A 16859-nucleotide genomic window follows, 5' to 3' on the forward strand; every position below is an offset into this window, starting at 1 on the left:
CAGGTTCAGAAAATCATTCCATACAAGAACATGTGAAAATTTGTTTAAAAAAAGATGCTAGCAAAACAGTATTGCTGGAAAGCAATTATATTAACTGCAAAGCTGGGTTAACATTTATGTGTGTTTTCCACACCCCGGAAACACACGAGAGGCCTAAACGCAAATAAATAAAAGAGAGAATGGGGAGAAAAATCACATTTATTAGTTAAGACAACCACAGCCTGGACACAACACACATGCTAAAAAGTGGACTGTCTTTTAAAACTTACTTCAAAAGGTAAATAGTTAATATTTTCCACAGCCCCACAATCATTTGTGTTTACAAGTTAAAAGGCCCACGTTAGACACCGAACAGTAAAAGATGTAATAAATACTTCAACCTACCCCAAAAGCTTCTTGTAAGTTGTCATAATGAATTTGACTAATCATGCTATTGAAAACTGTTCAATTACTAGAGCCTGAACCAGTTTTCAATGTATTAGTCCTAAAAATACCACTCGTTATCCTGCCCCAGGAAAATTCTAGTTCAGTCTTACATTTTAGACATAAGGCATTAACACCAATTAAAGCCTCACTTTAATAATCAGTATTTAAATGAGGTCTCAGACCTTTTCTCTTCTTGCAAAAAACACATATGCCAGAGCTGCTGGGAAGACATTCAGGTCTTACTTCTAGCCATCACTGAAAGGAAGTATTAAGGTTGGTGAGCCAAAGTTAAACCTAAAGCTACCCACTGGATCTTTTTAGCAATAAACCCATGTTCACCCTTAACAGAAGAACCTAATGCCTGTCTCCATGCTTTTGGGTAACATGGTTTTCCTCTAGGTTAACCATGAATTTTGAGGATTTTTTTCCTAATGTTCATTTGAACATAAATACACCTTACACTGAGTTCCCTGATTTACTGGACATTCATGACACCCAGTGTGACTACGGTTATCCGAGGAAGCCTGTGAAACGAGCATCTCTATACTACCTAAGAACACTGAAAACAAATTGAAACTTAGCTCTTGGCCAACCATCTTCAAGGGTGTAGTCTTTGCAGCTTAGTTCAATATTTCAGTTAATTCATAACACTGCCAGGAGCACAAATATCTCTTCAAAAATAAGTTATTTGGAGATTTTTCAAATTATAAATTTTGCAAAAGGAACAAGTCATCCGTGTTCTCACACTAAGCAGTCTGAGGGTGGGGCTATACAGTTAATTATTTCCTGTATGTTTTAGTATCTCATTTCACCACTATTAAATGACTCACCTGATGTTGAAAATTAGAGCTTTTATGCAATCTAGCCTAGAATTGTTAATCAACCTAAATCAATCGCATTTTAATCCTTAAAATAGGAATAGATCAAAGAAGGGCCTTCTGATCTTCCCACTTCCCAAAACAAACCATAAAAAGGAGCACTCAATTTAGTTTTTGATTAAAAAAAACAAGACCATCTAAACCAAGTTTTACATGACATTATATGTAAAATAAAGTACCATTTCCACTTAATTCAGTCTTCAAATATTTTTTATTGGAAGGCCATGCATTGCCTTCATTTATTGTATTTCAAATCACTGTACATTTACTTTTGTGAAAACACTGCCTGCATTTTCTAGTACAAAAAAAACCTAAAAATTGTTTCAGGAATGTAGAGAAATATCCAACTTAAATAGCGAAAAAGTGCACCATAATTACTGCTGCACTGCAGTCATTTCTGCATTTCCCGTGTTTCTTAAATAACTATCTTGTCTGGTAACACACGATATAAAGAGCAATTATGAAAAACAGACATTTACATATACTTCTAAAGTCTTATTGAGAATATCCTGTTGGCATTGGATAACCAATCATAGGCGCAGCTGCAGTAGCAGGATATGCATATGCCTGTTGATTCATACCATTGTGCATATTTGGAACGTTACTTCCATATTGCTGAGTGCTATCATAACCATTCTGGTAAGTCCCTGTTGGATTACCAGTCCTAAAACTGGTCTGTATACCAGCAGACACAAAATTACTTCCAAAGCTCCCATTGGTGTAATTTGCAGCACTGTAAACACCGTTTTGAGTTTTTGCCCCAAAATCTCTCTTAAGCAAACTAGAGTAACCTCGGTCATAATTTTCCCTGTCTCTAAATGTATTAAATCCACCCCTTTTGCCCGCAGAGTATCTGTCCCGACGGTCATCCTTCATGCCTCCTCTACCCCTGGAACGACCTGTCAAGAAAAAAATTGCACACTCTATTATTTCCATGGCATAAGTCATTACTAACAAAAGAATTAGGTCTATCTGTGAAGTATTTTCTCAACTCCATTCTGCACTGAAGATTTTACTCACCCGCCAATACCATTTAAATGGATTTGTAGGCAATTAGGTGACCCCAAACCACCGACATTTCTTATCAAAGGTTGGTCTTACCTGAACCTCTGTCTTCGACCAACTGAAGCAATTTGGGATTAATTGCTTGATTAGCTTCACGAAGCACAGAGATAAGGTCGCTCACTTGCTTTATGTTATTAGGTGTAAAGAAAGTGTATGCTGTGCCTGTTTTGGTACTGCGAGCAGTTCTTCCAATTCGATGAATATAATCCTCTGAGGAGTTAGGGTAGTCATAATTGATGACAAATTTCACATCTTCCACATCTGTAAGGTGTTGCAGTGTGGCAAAATAGCAATGTACGGAGTTTTGCACACCACAACAGCCAGACCAAAAATAAAAAGTTAGACAATTGTATTCCCAAGAAGGTATGGGCTGCAAAAAATACAGTTAAAATGGTTATCCATTCCCTGTAGGAATACCATTGAAGTTGGGCAGGGGGCAGGGGGCGGGGGGGAGAAAAAAAAGAAAAAGCACACGTCATCCTTATGCCTCATTTACCCACCCAATGATGGAGCCTGTCAAAAGGACGTGTGTATTCCCTAACACATTCCCAAATTAACAATCCCCTTACAGATCATCAAGTGACATCTGAATGCTTCTGCGCAGTAGGGCCACTATTAAAGGTTCACAGCAACCTCCTCATGTGCTCTCGTTTTGAGGACCTTTCAACAAAAATATACACGGTCCTTTGCATTACACACTTATCAGAAGTTCAAAATTCTGGCCACACTGCTTGTCTTGCCAAGACCTTACAACCGCAGCTGCAAGAAAAACATACCTGTCCCCCAAAAGTTGTTTTTATGCACTGTGTCTCGTCTAGGCAAGCGCTTCCAAGAAGCCAGGATTCACTTGAGAATGTGTCTCTCTCTGGCAGGTCTCGACATGACGACTACTGTGCAGGTGAGGGAGGAACTTTCAAAGCACTGCTTTCTTTTCCCACTGACTAAGTGTGAGAAGTTGCTCCTGCTCTAGATCTTATGTGCCAGTACTCACCAATTTGTAAAAGGCTTAGTACCTTTTAAAGCTGCTCTCTCCATTTCAAACTTGAACAAAAATTTCATTGAACATTGAAGTTTGGAAATATTTCTTCGACATTTCAGCAAACTCACTGAAACTCAAAGACCCACAGATCACAGTAAACAGTTTGAAACAATGCTGTACCATGGCAGTCATGCAAAGCATGGGACAGAAGAAATACCACGGCAGTGAACTGTGAGGATAACTTCCATTTTTTTCCCCCGGAGAGAACAGTTTACGGGGCAGAGGTGGTATGTTCTGCCTTTTGAAGATTACTGGCACACTTTCAGCTTTTCACCTCTCTAATCGACTGGAAGCAGCCAGCCGATCACTAGTCCTCCATCCCCCTCGAGTCCTCCGATTGTCATGCCTAGGCCTTGCCACAAAGACTGCACCTTTATATGAAAAAAAAAACTTAGAAAAAATGCAGAGGTTAAAGAAAGCAATAAACTTTCTTTAAAAAAATTATATGGAGATCTTCTGAGAAACCAAGCCATGAATTCGAGTTTGTACTAACCTAGCCCTCTGGAGGCCACATCTGTAGCAATCAGAATAGGAGCCTTTCCATGTTTGAATTCTGAAAAAAAAAAAAAAAAAAAGGCACATATGTAATTACTAACGTGAATGGGATTCCAGGTTTTTTTTTTTTTTTTTTTGGGGGGGGGACTTCACTTGAAATACTTACCATTTAGAACCCAGTCACGTTCCTGTTGACTCTTGTCACCATGGATACCCATGGCAGGCCACCTAAATTAAAGGAAAGTTACGTTAGTAGTCACATTTAAAACCTCATAGATTTTAGTCAAGTGGTAAACTATTTTTGGTCACAGATCCTTTTAATTTCACCTGAAATAATGTATATACAGTCTTACCTATACTGCCAGATTATTCCTACCTTTGAAACTCGAATCTACCACTGATTTAAAGTTTGCCCTTCCCCTATACTCAGCTCTAATAAATATCTGCTTCAATGCAAGAAGCCCACATACCCATCTCTCCTCATTTTTCTAGTGAGTTCATCACATCTTCTTTTGGTTTCAACGAAAACAATGGTTTTATTCTCCTTCTCACTCATGATCTCTTCCATTAAACGAATAAGCCTGGAAGGAAACAAAAATTGTGAATTCTACAAGAAGTCCACGGTTATGATGAGCGAAACACTAACTTTAAGCTACATGGCTACAAATTAAAAAGAAAACACCTGCTTAATCTTTCACATAGTTCTACCTTTGGTCCTTAAATAAACCACAAGAGTCTTTTTTCTATAAGAGTGCTATATTAAAACGGTGACAGCCAATAAGTACCTGAATGAAGGAAGCAAGACAATGTTCAGAATGACTGACAAATTTCAAGTTAACATTCAGGTTCCACCCAACTGAAAGTCACTTTTAAGATAACATTTGAAACAATATGTAAAGTTTTTACAGTCAAACTTACTTTTCATCCTTTTCTACGTCATGACACACATCCACGATCTGAAGAATGTTGTGATTTGCACTCAGTTCTAGTGCACCAATGTTTATATGAATATAGTCTTTCAAGAAATCTTCAGCAAGCTGTCTTACTTCTTTTGGCCAAGTAGCACTCCACATTAGGGTTTGCCTATCAGGCTAAAGATTTTTGGATTAAAAAAACAGCACTGTACTCTAAGAAGAGGTTTAGAGCTAAATTTGAAGAGAACACATTTGAAGAGCACTTACTCTTATCTGATCCACAATCTTCCTTATTTGGGGTTCGAATCCCATATCAAGCATTCTATCTGCTTCATCAAGGACAAGGTAGGTGGTTCTTCTTAGATTGGTTTTCCCACATTCTAAAAAGTCAATCAGTCTTCCAGGTGTTGCAATACAGATTTCCACACCTTCAATTAAACACACAAATGCAACCATGACATCTAAAACTTTCAGCACCACCAGGGACAAATAAAACCTTGTTACATACCTCTCTCCAAATCACGTATCTGTGGTCCCTTGGGAGCACCACCATAAATACAAGTGGACTTCAAGCGACATGCTCTACAGTATTCAGCAGCTACTTGCTGTACCTGTTGGGCCAGTTCCCGAGTTGGTGCCAGCACCAAGCACTACGGAAAGAGAAAGCGGAACACCTTTAGCAGAGTCCTGGATTCTAGTTTTTAGAGTGACAATTTATTAGTGTTACACACTGGCAGATAACATACTTTGTCGATACCCAAAGCAACTTTGTCTCCAGGTAAATTGGATAAGATCACTAATATATGTAAGACCAACACAAATTGACTTTTACTATATATTCTACAAATTTCTACACTTCTAACCCCAAACTGATAGAATATATATGTAAACTTACAATAGGCCCATCACCTCTCTCTAGAAATGGCTGATGATTGATGTGGACAATGGCAGGCAGCAAATACTGTTCAGAGAGAAAGGAAACAACAGAAGTTATATTCAAACACTTCTAGTTTCTTTTAATTCCCAACCCATTTTCTCTAGCACATGTCACATAACTTGAAAGTTCTCCCAAACTTACAGACAACGTCTTCCCAGATCCAGTTTGTGCTACCCCAACCATATCCAATCCACTTAGAGCAACTGGCCATCCCTGAGCTTGAATAGCTGTGGGTTCAGTAAAATTCTGCCTTGCAATCACATCCATGACGTTTGCTGTAATTATTGACAGCAATTAAAAATCAGTAATGCCAAGGAAAAAAAAAATTAAAAAGAATAAAAAAGTGGGGAAAACTAGCACTTACCAGGGAAATTTGCTTCATAAAAATTCAGGACTGGCTTTGGACAGTTGTGACCTCTGACTGTAATTTCCTTGCTTCTTCTGTATGTCTCTACCTCTTGCTACAAAACAAATCATAAAAATCCAGTGAAGTCTCATAACAACTCCCGCTAACTAAAAATAAGCCCCTGAATTTATAATTATCTACTTTAAGATGACCTTCAAAAATTTGGATCCACATACAGAAAACTGCATGCAGTACAAGTACCACCTATTACGTTACACTCAATTCTTGCACTTAAGTCAACGTCCCATGTCTCCAAAAAAGACTAACACACCTCTTCCCCAACTACTTACTTGGAAAACATGAGTTTCCCAAAATTTGCAAAAAATTTCTAGTCAGATTTTGATTCACTGAAAAGTCAATGAGTTATAGCCTGAAGAAGCCACATGAAATTACTCACTGCTGTACGCCTAGCCAAATCAGGGTGTTCCTGATAAAAATTCTTCTCAAATTTGGGCAGCTCATCAAGATTCCACTTCTTCTTTACTAGTTTTTCCCCAGGGTTTCCAAACTTCTTTCCAGATAAGGGCCCTGCCCTACTTCCTCCAAATCGAGGGGCACCAAACCTAAGATTAAAAAAAAAAAAAAGAGTTACATTTTCAAACATGTACAGACTTACTTACCATCCCTGAGCACATGCTAAATATCAATGAAAGATTGGAAATGGAAGACCCAGCTGTCCCCAGCGATGATCATTCTTTCAAAACCCATAATAAGCACCGCATCTCCCTCATTTCACGTTGTGCCCAGTCCACACTACTGATGCCAAATCAACAGCCCGGGATTTACCAGGTCGGAAACTGGCTGCCCGAGCGTTCCGATTACAGAAACAGACAACAGCTGGTGGCTACTAATCTTTTCCACGAAACTAAAAATTAAATGTCTTAAGAACGACAACAAAGAAAGAAGAACGCAGCTTAACAGTGACCCTATTTACCAGCCGTCCTCAAGCAAAAGAGCTTTGGTTTTAATGGGTAACGAAACAACACAGGCAGTGAAAACAGAAGTAAGGTGGTCTCAGAAACGGTCATGCAAACCAATCGAGTTGGGGGGATCCCGCAGTAGGACTCCCGACCGAGAAAGCGAAATTATGTAACGCAAAGAAAAACAAGAGGAGGAGCTGGAGACTACCGGGGGAGGAGTCCCGACCCGGGCGGAGTCGGCCGGGCGGCGTTCCCGCTGGGGCGGCGCTTCCCCCTTTGTCTCGCATTTCTCTCTGCGCCACATTTTCTCGACGCTGCCATTTTGAGCTCCTCCGCCGGGCGGGGTAACAAAGGCGCCGCCGCCATGTCCGCCGCCGGCATTTTCTAGCCACGGCTTAGCCACATGGCCGACTCCCAAGCTGCCTCCTGCCCTCGCCACATTAACGGCTTCGAAGGCGGCCCCCTCGGCACCCACAGAATCCGAGGCCCCTAAAACTCCTCCCGAAAGGTTGCACCTAAGAGCGGCGACTTTGCCTCGAAGCACTGCGCTTTCCTTCCCTAAAAGTACGCTCCTCGAAATTCTCCCAACAGCTGCTAAATCATCGAGGCCGCGATGCCCCCCTCCCACGCAAAAAGCGATGTTAAGAGTCGTTAACAGGAAACTCCCAGTTTTGGACTAATATCAAAATGGCGCAAACCTTCTTCAATGGAGGAAGCCCAAGGATAAGCTGAAGAAGGCGAGTTTCCATTGCCACCCAGCCCCCGCAACCCTCATCGGCCTCCCATCCCCCACCCGCCGGGCCTGACAGGTCGGTTCCCACACTCACCCTCGATCCCGGCCGCGGTCTCGGTCACTCGAATAACCCGACATGGCGTCAATGGTTGCGGTTGGCGGGAAGCGAAGCGGAGAGAATCGAGCGCGGCGAGTCGCTGGAGGTGGCGACGGCGAAGCCTTGCGGGGGCGGCAGCAGCGGACGGAAGGGAATGACAAGAACCGACGCTACAGACAAAAGACCGGTGGAAATGAATGAGGTGCCGGCGGCGTCCCGGCAGCCGGTTTTATAGCCTGGACCGCCTCCTCCGCCGCAGAGAATGCTGGGAGCCGCTCTATGACCTAATCACTCCACCCCTGCGCAGAGGCCGCAACGCCAGCCGGCGTTCCGGAATCCGCCATGTTCTCGCCCCTCCCCCGCGGCCCCTCCCTCAGCGTCGCCCGTTTTTCGCCCCTTACAAGGGTGGGCCCACGGGGGGGCCCACCCGGCCACCCACCACTGGGATGCCTCAGCTTGCACTCTTCTGACTTCACCTTTTTCTCGACTCTCACACTTCAAGGAAGCCACCGTACCCTTTTCCAGGTACAGCCCAGACAATAAAATGTCCAGGCCAGGCGAACCCACTCAGTCCACTTGGAGATGTTTACGTCTCCAGATGAGCCTTCACGCCCATAACCAACCAAGGCGGGAAGGCGGAGCCTGACATTGTCACGTGGCTTCCCCCTCCCACCGGGTGAGCGGGCCGCACTACTTCCCCAGTTGGCTTCGGCGGAGGAGTACAAGACGGAATAGCTCACCGGAAGTGCTGTGCCGATGCCCCCGGGAGATCGGCCTGGGCTGCTGGGTCACCCGGACTGTCAAACCCACCCACCGGAGAACCCCTTAGCGGGATCTGGCCGGTGGAGAATAGTTTCTAGAGCCCGCAAACCGCCGCCTCGGCACGTGCTGCGAAAGGAAGTGCTCCCTTGGTGACCAATCAGCAGTGAGAAGCCGTTTTAACGTCCCTCCCTCTTCCACTCCTTCGCGGCACTTTCGTTAGATTCTCTCTTCTGTAACCGCTGAGTTTGCGCCGTGAGGCCCTCCCAGGCCACCGTCCCGCGCGTGCCCGGCTGGGAGTCCGGCGGCGACCTGCCTCCACGACATGGCCGGCTCAGAGGCTGGTGAGTCTCAGCCTTCATCCCTGGTTGTGTGTGGACTGAAGCCGTACAAAGTCCCCGAACGCCCCTGCCCATCTTATCTTGAGGCCTCGGGCAGGTCTGGGCTGCCTGTGGGGCTCGTGACACACACCCCGTTGTAGTCGGCGGCTTTTCTGGATAGGGTCTGTCAGCCCCGCTCCCCGGCCCCTTCGAAGCGGTCGAGCCTGATTTGGGGGCGGTGGGAGAGAAGGGCCCTGCGGCGAGGCCCGCAGCACGCCCGCATCCTGGCTGCAAAACGGGCGGTCAGAAAGTGTCCTTCCCTGGACAACTATTTCTCTGGGGAATGGGCCTTCTGCTCTTGCATTGTGGGGACGGAGGCCGTACCTGCATCTGTTTTGAACTTTTGAGGACTGGCACTGTAAATATCTGTTGCTGCCCCTCCCAAAGTAGAATAGTGGTGGAGTTTTTTCTTCAGTGCTTTCTAGAGTTAACTGGCTTTGTCCAGCTCCGCGTTTGAAAAGCGAATTGATTTGGTTGTCTAGGACGCTTTCATTCTTTTCTCCAAGACAGCGTTCAAACCACTTGTCATGCTTTGGTCAGCTGTGAGTAATGGGCATGGGGAGAGGGAGGTAATGTGCCTTGAAGTTACTATTCCATATACACACATTTATTTCTAGACATACTGAAGATAACGCATACAGAATAAAAGAATTTCCCCCTTACTCGCCAGTTATTTGAGGGAATAAGTGTTTTAAGCTTGCCAAATTACCTTTGGTCGAGAAACCCTTGAAATAATTTTGCTAAACCCAACAATAAAGGGGTGATACACAGGACTCTTCGACGGTATTGGTAATGTGCTAGCTCTGAATTTAGAGACGTTTTTATGTGTTTCTCAAATTTCCTTTCATATATTTCAAATATAATCAAAAGTAGAACAGATGCAGTAATGTTGGTGTCATTACTCCAGTTCTTAACAGCCGAAGTTAATCACCACCTGTTAGGGCATCAGAGAAATTCCGCCTTGAACAAGATAATTGGGTAGAAACATAACTAATGCTATGGGGAATTTGAAGCAACATCCATTAATTGGTTTCTAGTAACTTTAAATTATCATTCACAATCTGTCATATAAAACATAATATTCCTGTTTATTTGTAAATGTGTTTTAAATAAAAAGACGTACGTATGGCTTTTAAAGTGAGGACTATGATGAGTAACTTAAGATTTTAGGTTGCAACAGTGAAAATTGGATTTGCATCATAGTTTTGACTACATTGAAATTATTGGAAGTCATCTCAAGAAATTAAATACATCTTTTCAAAAATCATGACTAGGAGGGTCTTTGAAGTTCTCTAACAATCAAATTCCTTATCTTCTATAGAATTCAATGTCTGTTTTTGTGGGGGTGGTTTTTTAAATGAAGGTATATGATTTTTTTCTAGTACTAGTTAAGGCTGATCTTTTCCCTTCCTTCCCAACAGAGTGGGTAACCATTGCCAATAATCTTCTTTTGCAATGTCACATACACCTGAGGATTCGAGAACTAGAAGACTGTGATGCTAATGTTTTTATTGCTCTTTATCAGTCTATTTTGGGAGAAAAGGTACCAGGTAAGGGTACTTAAAAGTGGGAGTAATAGTGTCTGTATCTTAGGCCATAAGTTTCTAGGGTTTTCTAGTTAGATCCTATAGTATATATAAAATCTTGAGTTTTCTCTTTGCATACATCTTATTTCTATCTAAACAATAGCATTCATTGCCTTAATGAATACCTTAGGAGACCCACCTGTAATAACTGCCTTGGTCATCAACTGTTTAATCATTCATAATACCCTGTGAAAGTCACACCTTTTCTGTAAATGTACCTTCATAGTTCTAAAATTGAGTGGAATTTGGAAACTTGTTGAATCCTGGTATTTAACCAATGTTATGGATAAGAATTGTTGTTTTCACTTTGTTCCTGGTTAAATATCTCAGAGCTCTTATCCATAGATTGCTCTGCTGCTTCTGTATCTTTATATAGTTTATAGCCATTAAGTACTAAAGTTCTATGTAGTCTCTCTTCCCTCCATTACCGTGAGTCAGTAGTGCCCTCATCACTTCCTGGAATAATGGGATGGCCTCCAGCTGGTATCTTTGATACTAGTCTTAACTCTCTTTAGGGTTCAGAGGCAGGTAGTTATTAGACCAGTCTTTTAGAATACTTTTTTCATCCTTCCCCAAGACATTCATCTTTCTCAGTATCAGAGGAGAATCTCCAAATTTAAGTGGTTGTTAAAATCTTTCTGCACTATGCTGATCTTTTAAACCTTTATACCAATAATTCCCAATAGGCTGCTTTAACAGGACATACACAAACTCCTCCTTGCACACCTGCCTATGGCTACAGGTTAAAGTCTCCCTTGGATTTTCTCCCTTATTAGAGTATTAACATCTCCTTGAATTCAGGGACCTTTTTAGCTTTCTTTAACACACTGCTTATTATAGAGCATGTTCATATATATGTTGATTGAATAAATATTCAGGCATATTCAATCAATAAATATTCAGCCACTAAAGATTCTACTTTGTGGAATTCAGGCTCTGTTTATCTATATGTTATAGCTTGCTCTGTTTGGGCAGAGCTCAGAGGCCTGGTCAGAGACAGGAATATGAAAACTTGGACTTTCATAGATGTAAAATTATGTAGTTTTTTTCCCACAGACCTCATAGCTGTTCCCAGGAGTCAAGAGGATGAAGCACACAATGTACAAGCAGTAATTGATTCATTGGCTTTGGATTATCTGCAGGTCAGCTTGTCTCACATAACAGGTTGGTATATACTTAACCATCAGATAATTTTGCATTTTACTAAAATAATTTGTTTTGTAGCACTCTAGATATTGTTTAACTAAATGAGTAAGCTTGTGAAATAGACCAAACAGCAAGACTGAGCCAAGACAATTCACTGGTATAGTTAAGACAACCATCCTTATGAGCTTTTCCAGGAGTCATACACTGAGTTTGGGATAGGTCTAACATATAAGAATCCTAGCTGGTAGTTTGAGGTGTGTTTTGTTGTTGTTACTTTATTTTTTTTTTTTTTTTTTTTTTTTTTTTTTAACATCTTTATTGGAGTATAATTGTTTTACAATAGTGTGTTAGTTTTCCCTCTACATGTTGTTGTTACTTTAAAGCTGTCAGTGTGCTTGTTTGTAGTTGCTAAGAATTAGAAACACCTAAATGTCCATTAATAGGGACAGGTTAAATAAATTACTGTAGCTCCATATAGGGAACTACTCTGCAGCTGTGAAAGATAATTGATGATGCTCTGTATACAACGTTCCATATTAGTGGAATGATCTCTAATATATACTGTATGAGAAAAACGTGGTTCGGTTATAATGCTAATGTGCAGAGTATGCTACTATTTGTAAAAACAAAGGTGGGGAGAAAAATATATGCAGTTGATTGAATGCCAAAGGACTCTCTAGAAGCATATGCAAAAAACCTGTAATACTAATTACCTCCAATGACAGGAACTACAGGGCCGCAGGACAAGGGTGGGATGAGACTTTTCATTTTATATCTTTTGCACTTTTTGAATTTTGAACCATGTGAATGTATTACCTGTTCAAAATAAATAAAACCATAAATTGTTTTTTAGCCTTTTTCCAAAAAAGTGTACATGCTTGTATTCAAAAGCCAAACATACCAAATACATTTGTAAATCCCTATTTTTGGTAAATAGAAAATGAGGATTAGTTCAGTAAATTATTACAAGCTAATGAACAGGGAATCTTGGGGACTTGAAACTATACTTGTCATTAAGCGAAGGTTTATACTGCTTTATTCTTTGACAGTTGTTAAAAGAGGTATATGTTAATCAGGATAGTTCATTTACATCTCTTATTTTGATACATCAATAAGAACAGATTTTTACAAAAATACTCTGTCTTAAGTTTTTTAGTGCAGTTCTAGGTGAATGAATGTGGTAAACTAGTTTGGAGAAAATTCATTTTGAGGGATAACCCTGGGATTTCCCTGTTCTTTTGAAATTTGGACTGGCTTTATCACCCAAGTAGGGTAATTTCTGGTATTTGTATTTACTAAATGAACATACTATACACCAAGGTTGTGTCTGCTTGTAGAACTTTTTGATGCAGAGCTGCCCCTGACAACTCATACCCACCCAATCCCCATGGAAAGTTGCAAAACTGCTTACCTCCTCCAGTAGACTGCAAAGCAGTTTTTTACTCCTTGTGTGCTGTTTAAAGCAGTTTCTCCGGGACTTCCTTGGTGGCACAGTGGTTAAGAATCCACCTGCCGATGCAGGGGACACAGGTTCAAGCCCTGGTCCGGGAGGATTCCCACATGCCAGGGAGCAGCTAAGCCTGTGTGCCACAACTACTGAGCCTGCGCTCTAGAGCCTGTGAGTCACAACTACTGAAGCCCGTGCACCACAACTACTGAAGCCCACCCGCCTAGAGCCCGGGCTCTGCAACAAGAGAAGCCACCACAATAAGAAGCCCGTGCACCACAACGAAGAGTAGCCCTTGCTCGCCACAACTAGAGAAAGCCTGCGTGCAGCAGCAAAGACCCAACACAGCCAAAAATAAGTAAATTTATTTTAAAGAAAAAAGAAAAAGCAGTTTCTCCTACATCATGAAGCACTGCATTCTGGCGGGCAGTCTTAGTTGCTGGGTTGGCAGAGTATGCTCCCCATCCTAGAAACCAGAAGTCTTGGGTATGTCCTTGGGGTATGCTTGTGTATCTTGTTAAGCCAGAAAACATAGGGCTTAAAAACAAGATTTCTGTTAAGCTGTTTTAAACAAAAAAACTCTCAAACATTGATTATCTTTACTAGGGTGTTGTAAAACATTAAATTTCTGGTTTAGGTTTGTTTTGCATCATGACTGAAGTTATGAATGGCTAGATTATCTCAAATATCAAATTTCCACTCTGCCTCTCCCATACTTGTTTGAATTCATGCCAGCTCTGATCTCCCAAAGGACAACCCAGGTGTCTCAGCAGTTAAGTTCCATCCATACCTGATGTTGATTGGAGTCCATTTTAGGTGATATTAAATATGTCAAGTTTCCATGCTTTTGCCAGTCCATTTTTGGTCAACATTTCAACTTAACATTTATTTAAAATCTATTATAGGCCAGGTACTGTGCTAGGGACTGCTTAAAGATTAGTTTTGGGTATAAAGCAGGTATAGTGGGAGGTAAGGCTGGAGAGGTTGGGGGTGAGGTGAGATTAAAAGTAGTTTTATATGCAGGGACCCATGGTCAGTTTTTAATCAAAAAATGGCATAATCTATACAAAGTGAATAGGAGTTAACAAATTTTTAAAATTAGGAATTACTGATGAGAGTATCCCAAGTGTTTTGTGTGTTGTTTTATATTACTTTATCGCTTTTGTTTTCAGAACAAACCACTATCTGAAAGTGTTCCCTCCTGCAGTTTTTTTCACCAACCTAATAAAGTTCTGCTTAGTTGCTTTATTTATACTTTAGTATAAAACTTAGAGAATGAAGTCTGCTTATTTTGCTTCTTGATAAATGAAGGACTATGCCAATGAATTATCAACCATACTATTCAAGACTACCCCTTTTTCTTCAGATATAATCAAGCATCAGGAAATTAATGTTTTTAATATTTATAATATTTTTTCTCCTGGATTAATTTATAATCCTTGTATCGTGAACAATATTTTCACAGTGGTATATCCATTTCAAAATTATGAGGCTTTCAATTTCTTGGTTAATTTTTTTTAATAGCTCTGTATTCTGTGTTCAGGAGAAAATATAGTGAAAGGAGATAAAGAATCTATTAAGAATCTCCTAGAAATATTTGATGGGTTATTGGAGTATCTTACAGAGCGCATCAGTGAAACATCTCATGAGAAAAGTAAGTTTAAGAAAAAAATTTGATTTATATTCTGTGTTATGTCTCTTTTTGTCTTTTATCTTTTTGCCTATTTTTCTCCATAGGAATTAGAATCACTAGTACACTATATCTGATAAATATAATTATAAATTAAATTTCAATTCTCATTGTTCCAAGTAGTTGAAACCTCTATCCTAGACTACCATCATGTCTTTTGTTAACTTGGATATTGCTTATAAGTTACTTTAAAGCTAATCTAAAAATAGAAAGCTAAATCTGGCTAAAATTGCTTACTGTCCTATTATTACATGAAATTCCTTACTCCAAAATTTCCTATGTCAGAACTGCCATTTTTGTTATAAATTTGGATATTGGGGAGGCATCAGCAGGATGGGTTGGTACATTTCTGTCTCCAACCTACACTTCAGTTTGTGACAGCGTGAATATTTTTTATTTCACTCTTCAAGTGACTCAGTTCTACAAATCGTAACAGTTTATTGTATGAAATTTTGATATTATGTTTTTTTAATGATAAAGATCATTATGGCTGTATTATTTTCCAAAGGTGTCGTGGTTATTTAAACTGGATCATTAGTGTATAAGTGCTATTCATAATCTTTGGCTCCATAAATCCCATTTCTAGGAATTTGTCCTAAGAAAATAATACAAAGGAAAGGTGCTTGAAGGTCTTCACGCAGTGTTATTTATCATTGGGGGATAAAAACAAAACAAAGAACCTTATGTCTTCACAGTTTGAGCTTGGTCAATAAATAGTACTGTATGTATTAATACACAGTGAATAATATATGACCCATATTAGAATGGATTTACTATTGTAAAGTTATCCAAACAGGTTTTTAGCAGCAATAGCAATTAGTATAAATTCTAGGGGCTTCCCTGGTGGTGCAGTGGTTGAGGGTCCGCCTGCTGATGCAGGGGACACGGGTTCGTGCCCCGGTTTGGGAGGATCCCACGTGCCGCGGAGCGGCTGGGCGCGTGAGCCATGGCCGCTGAGCCTGCGGGTCCGGAGCCTGTGCTCCGCAACGGGAGAGGCCACAATGGTGAGACGCCCGCGTACCGCGCCGGGGGGGAAAAAAAATGCATATAGAGATAAGGCCTAGAAGGAAAGATTGAAAGGCACGCCACACTGTACATTTCTTTTTTTTATTTCAAAATACTTTTGAGTTTTGAGTGTTTAATGTATGTTAAATATCAACCTAGGTACTCTGGGAAGATTCAGAGCTGCATGCCATGTTTATTGCTCTCAAAAAAACTATACTCAAGTCAGGGAGACTGCCATAAATACATCCAGAAAAACATTGTAGAAGAATTGGGAGGGAGTGAATGACATGGAAAAATTCACCTAATTCAAGGCTACCAGTAGGTATTTCGATGCTCTGTGGCTTTTTAGTCATTTTAGCAGCCAGAGTAAGGGGAAGAAAACTACCTAAAAGAGTGATTAATTTGAAATGTACTAACGATAGCAGTTTTTATGATGTAGTACTTGATCACATGTAGGGGAGGGATGATAGGCAGTGGGGATGGAGAGGAGGACAGAACTGAGAGATACTTACATGTGAGGCTGATAATGAAATGCTGAGTGGGGGATCTTCCCAGGCGAGGTCAGTAGGGTATGATAAGCTTAGTGCTGCTAGAAGGGAGTTGCTCAGTTGGGGCCTCCCTATGTGATAGTACTGTAGTTGGAGAATGTTTTCTGAAGTCTGATTCTCACCTTTGCAAGTCCAAGTTTATATAGAGGTATTACCTAGAGCTGATCAGAATCTTCAAAATGCCAATTAATAATGGGAAATAAATCTGTATTATCACTAGTCATGTCAGGTACAGAGCAGTTTCTTCTGAGCTAGCATTTTATTATTTACCACTGAAGATCAAGGGATTTGAAGGCAGACTATGGGCTTAATGCTGCCACTCACTGTATGACTAAGTTTCATCCCTCACTGTAGGACTGAAGCTCTCTAAGCCTCAGTTTTCTCATCT

General features: G+C 40.9%; 2 protein-coding genes across 10 annotated transcripts in view; one reads left to right on the forward strand and one right to left on the reverse strand.

Moving 5' to 3' along the window:
- Positions 1-1496: 1496 nt before the first annotated feature.
- DDX5 (DEAD-box helicase 5) lies at positions 1497-8913 on the reverse strand. 4 transcript variants are annotated; one of them, XM_067022224.1, is made up of 14 exons: positions 8651-8913; positions 7908-8080; positions 6558-6723; positions 6119-6215; positions 5896-6029; positions 5713-5778; positions 5326-5467; positions 5085-5245; positions 4822-4994; positions 4374-4484; positions 4070-4131; positions 3902-3961; positions 2406-2630; positions 1497-2203 (listed from the first exon to the last, which is right to left on the reverse strand). In XM_067022224.1, the coding sequence occupies exons 2-14, from the start codon at positions 7949-7951 to the stop codon at positions 1800-1802; spliced, it is 1845 nt and encodes a 614-aa protein (XP_066878325.1). In that variant the 5' UTR covers positions 7952-8080; positions 8651-8913; the 3' UTR covers positions 1497-1799. The 4 variants fall into 4 exon arrangements, with proteins under 4 accessions (XP_066878325.1, XP_058902904.1, XP_066878327.1 ...); XM_059046921.2 differs by lacking the exon at positions 8651-8913 and adding an exon at positions 8387-8630; XM_067022226.1 differs by lacking the exon at positions 8651-8913 and adding an exon at positions 8426-8552.
- Positions 8218-16859, forward strand: part of CEP95 (centrosomal protein 95) — a 56998-nt gene continuing 48356 nt past the window's right edge. Inside the window, exons 1-4 of one of the 6 annotated variants that reach the window (XM_059047029.2) lie at positions 8218-9013; positions 10471-10599; positions 11692-11799; positions 14772-14882. In XM_059047029.2, coding sequence (XP_058903012.1) covers positions 8995-9013; positions 10471-10599; positions 11692-11799; positions 14772-14882 — 367 coding nt within the window. In that variant the 5' untranslated portion in view covers positions 8218-8994. Of the gene's footprint in view, positions 9014-10470; positions 10600-11691; positions 11800-14752; positions 14883-16182; positions 16242-16859 lie in introns of those variants that run through there. The other 5 variants (XM_067022221.1, XM_067022220.1, XM_067022222.1 and 2 more) reach the window with 5 other exon arrangements.

Source organism: Kogia breviceps, chromosome 19 (genome assembly GCF_026419965.1).
Source record: "Kogia breviceps isolate mKogBre1 chromosome 19, mKogBre1 haplotype 1, whole genome shotgun sequence".
NCBI classification, from domain to species: Eukaryota; Metazoa; Chordata; class Mammalia; order Artiodactyla; family Physeteridae; genus Kogia; species Kogia breviceps.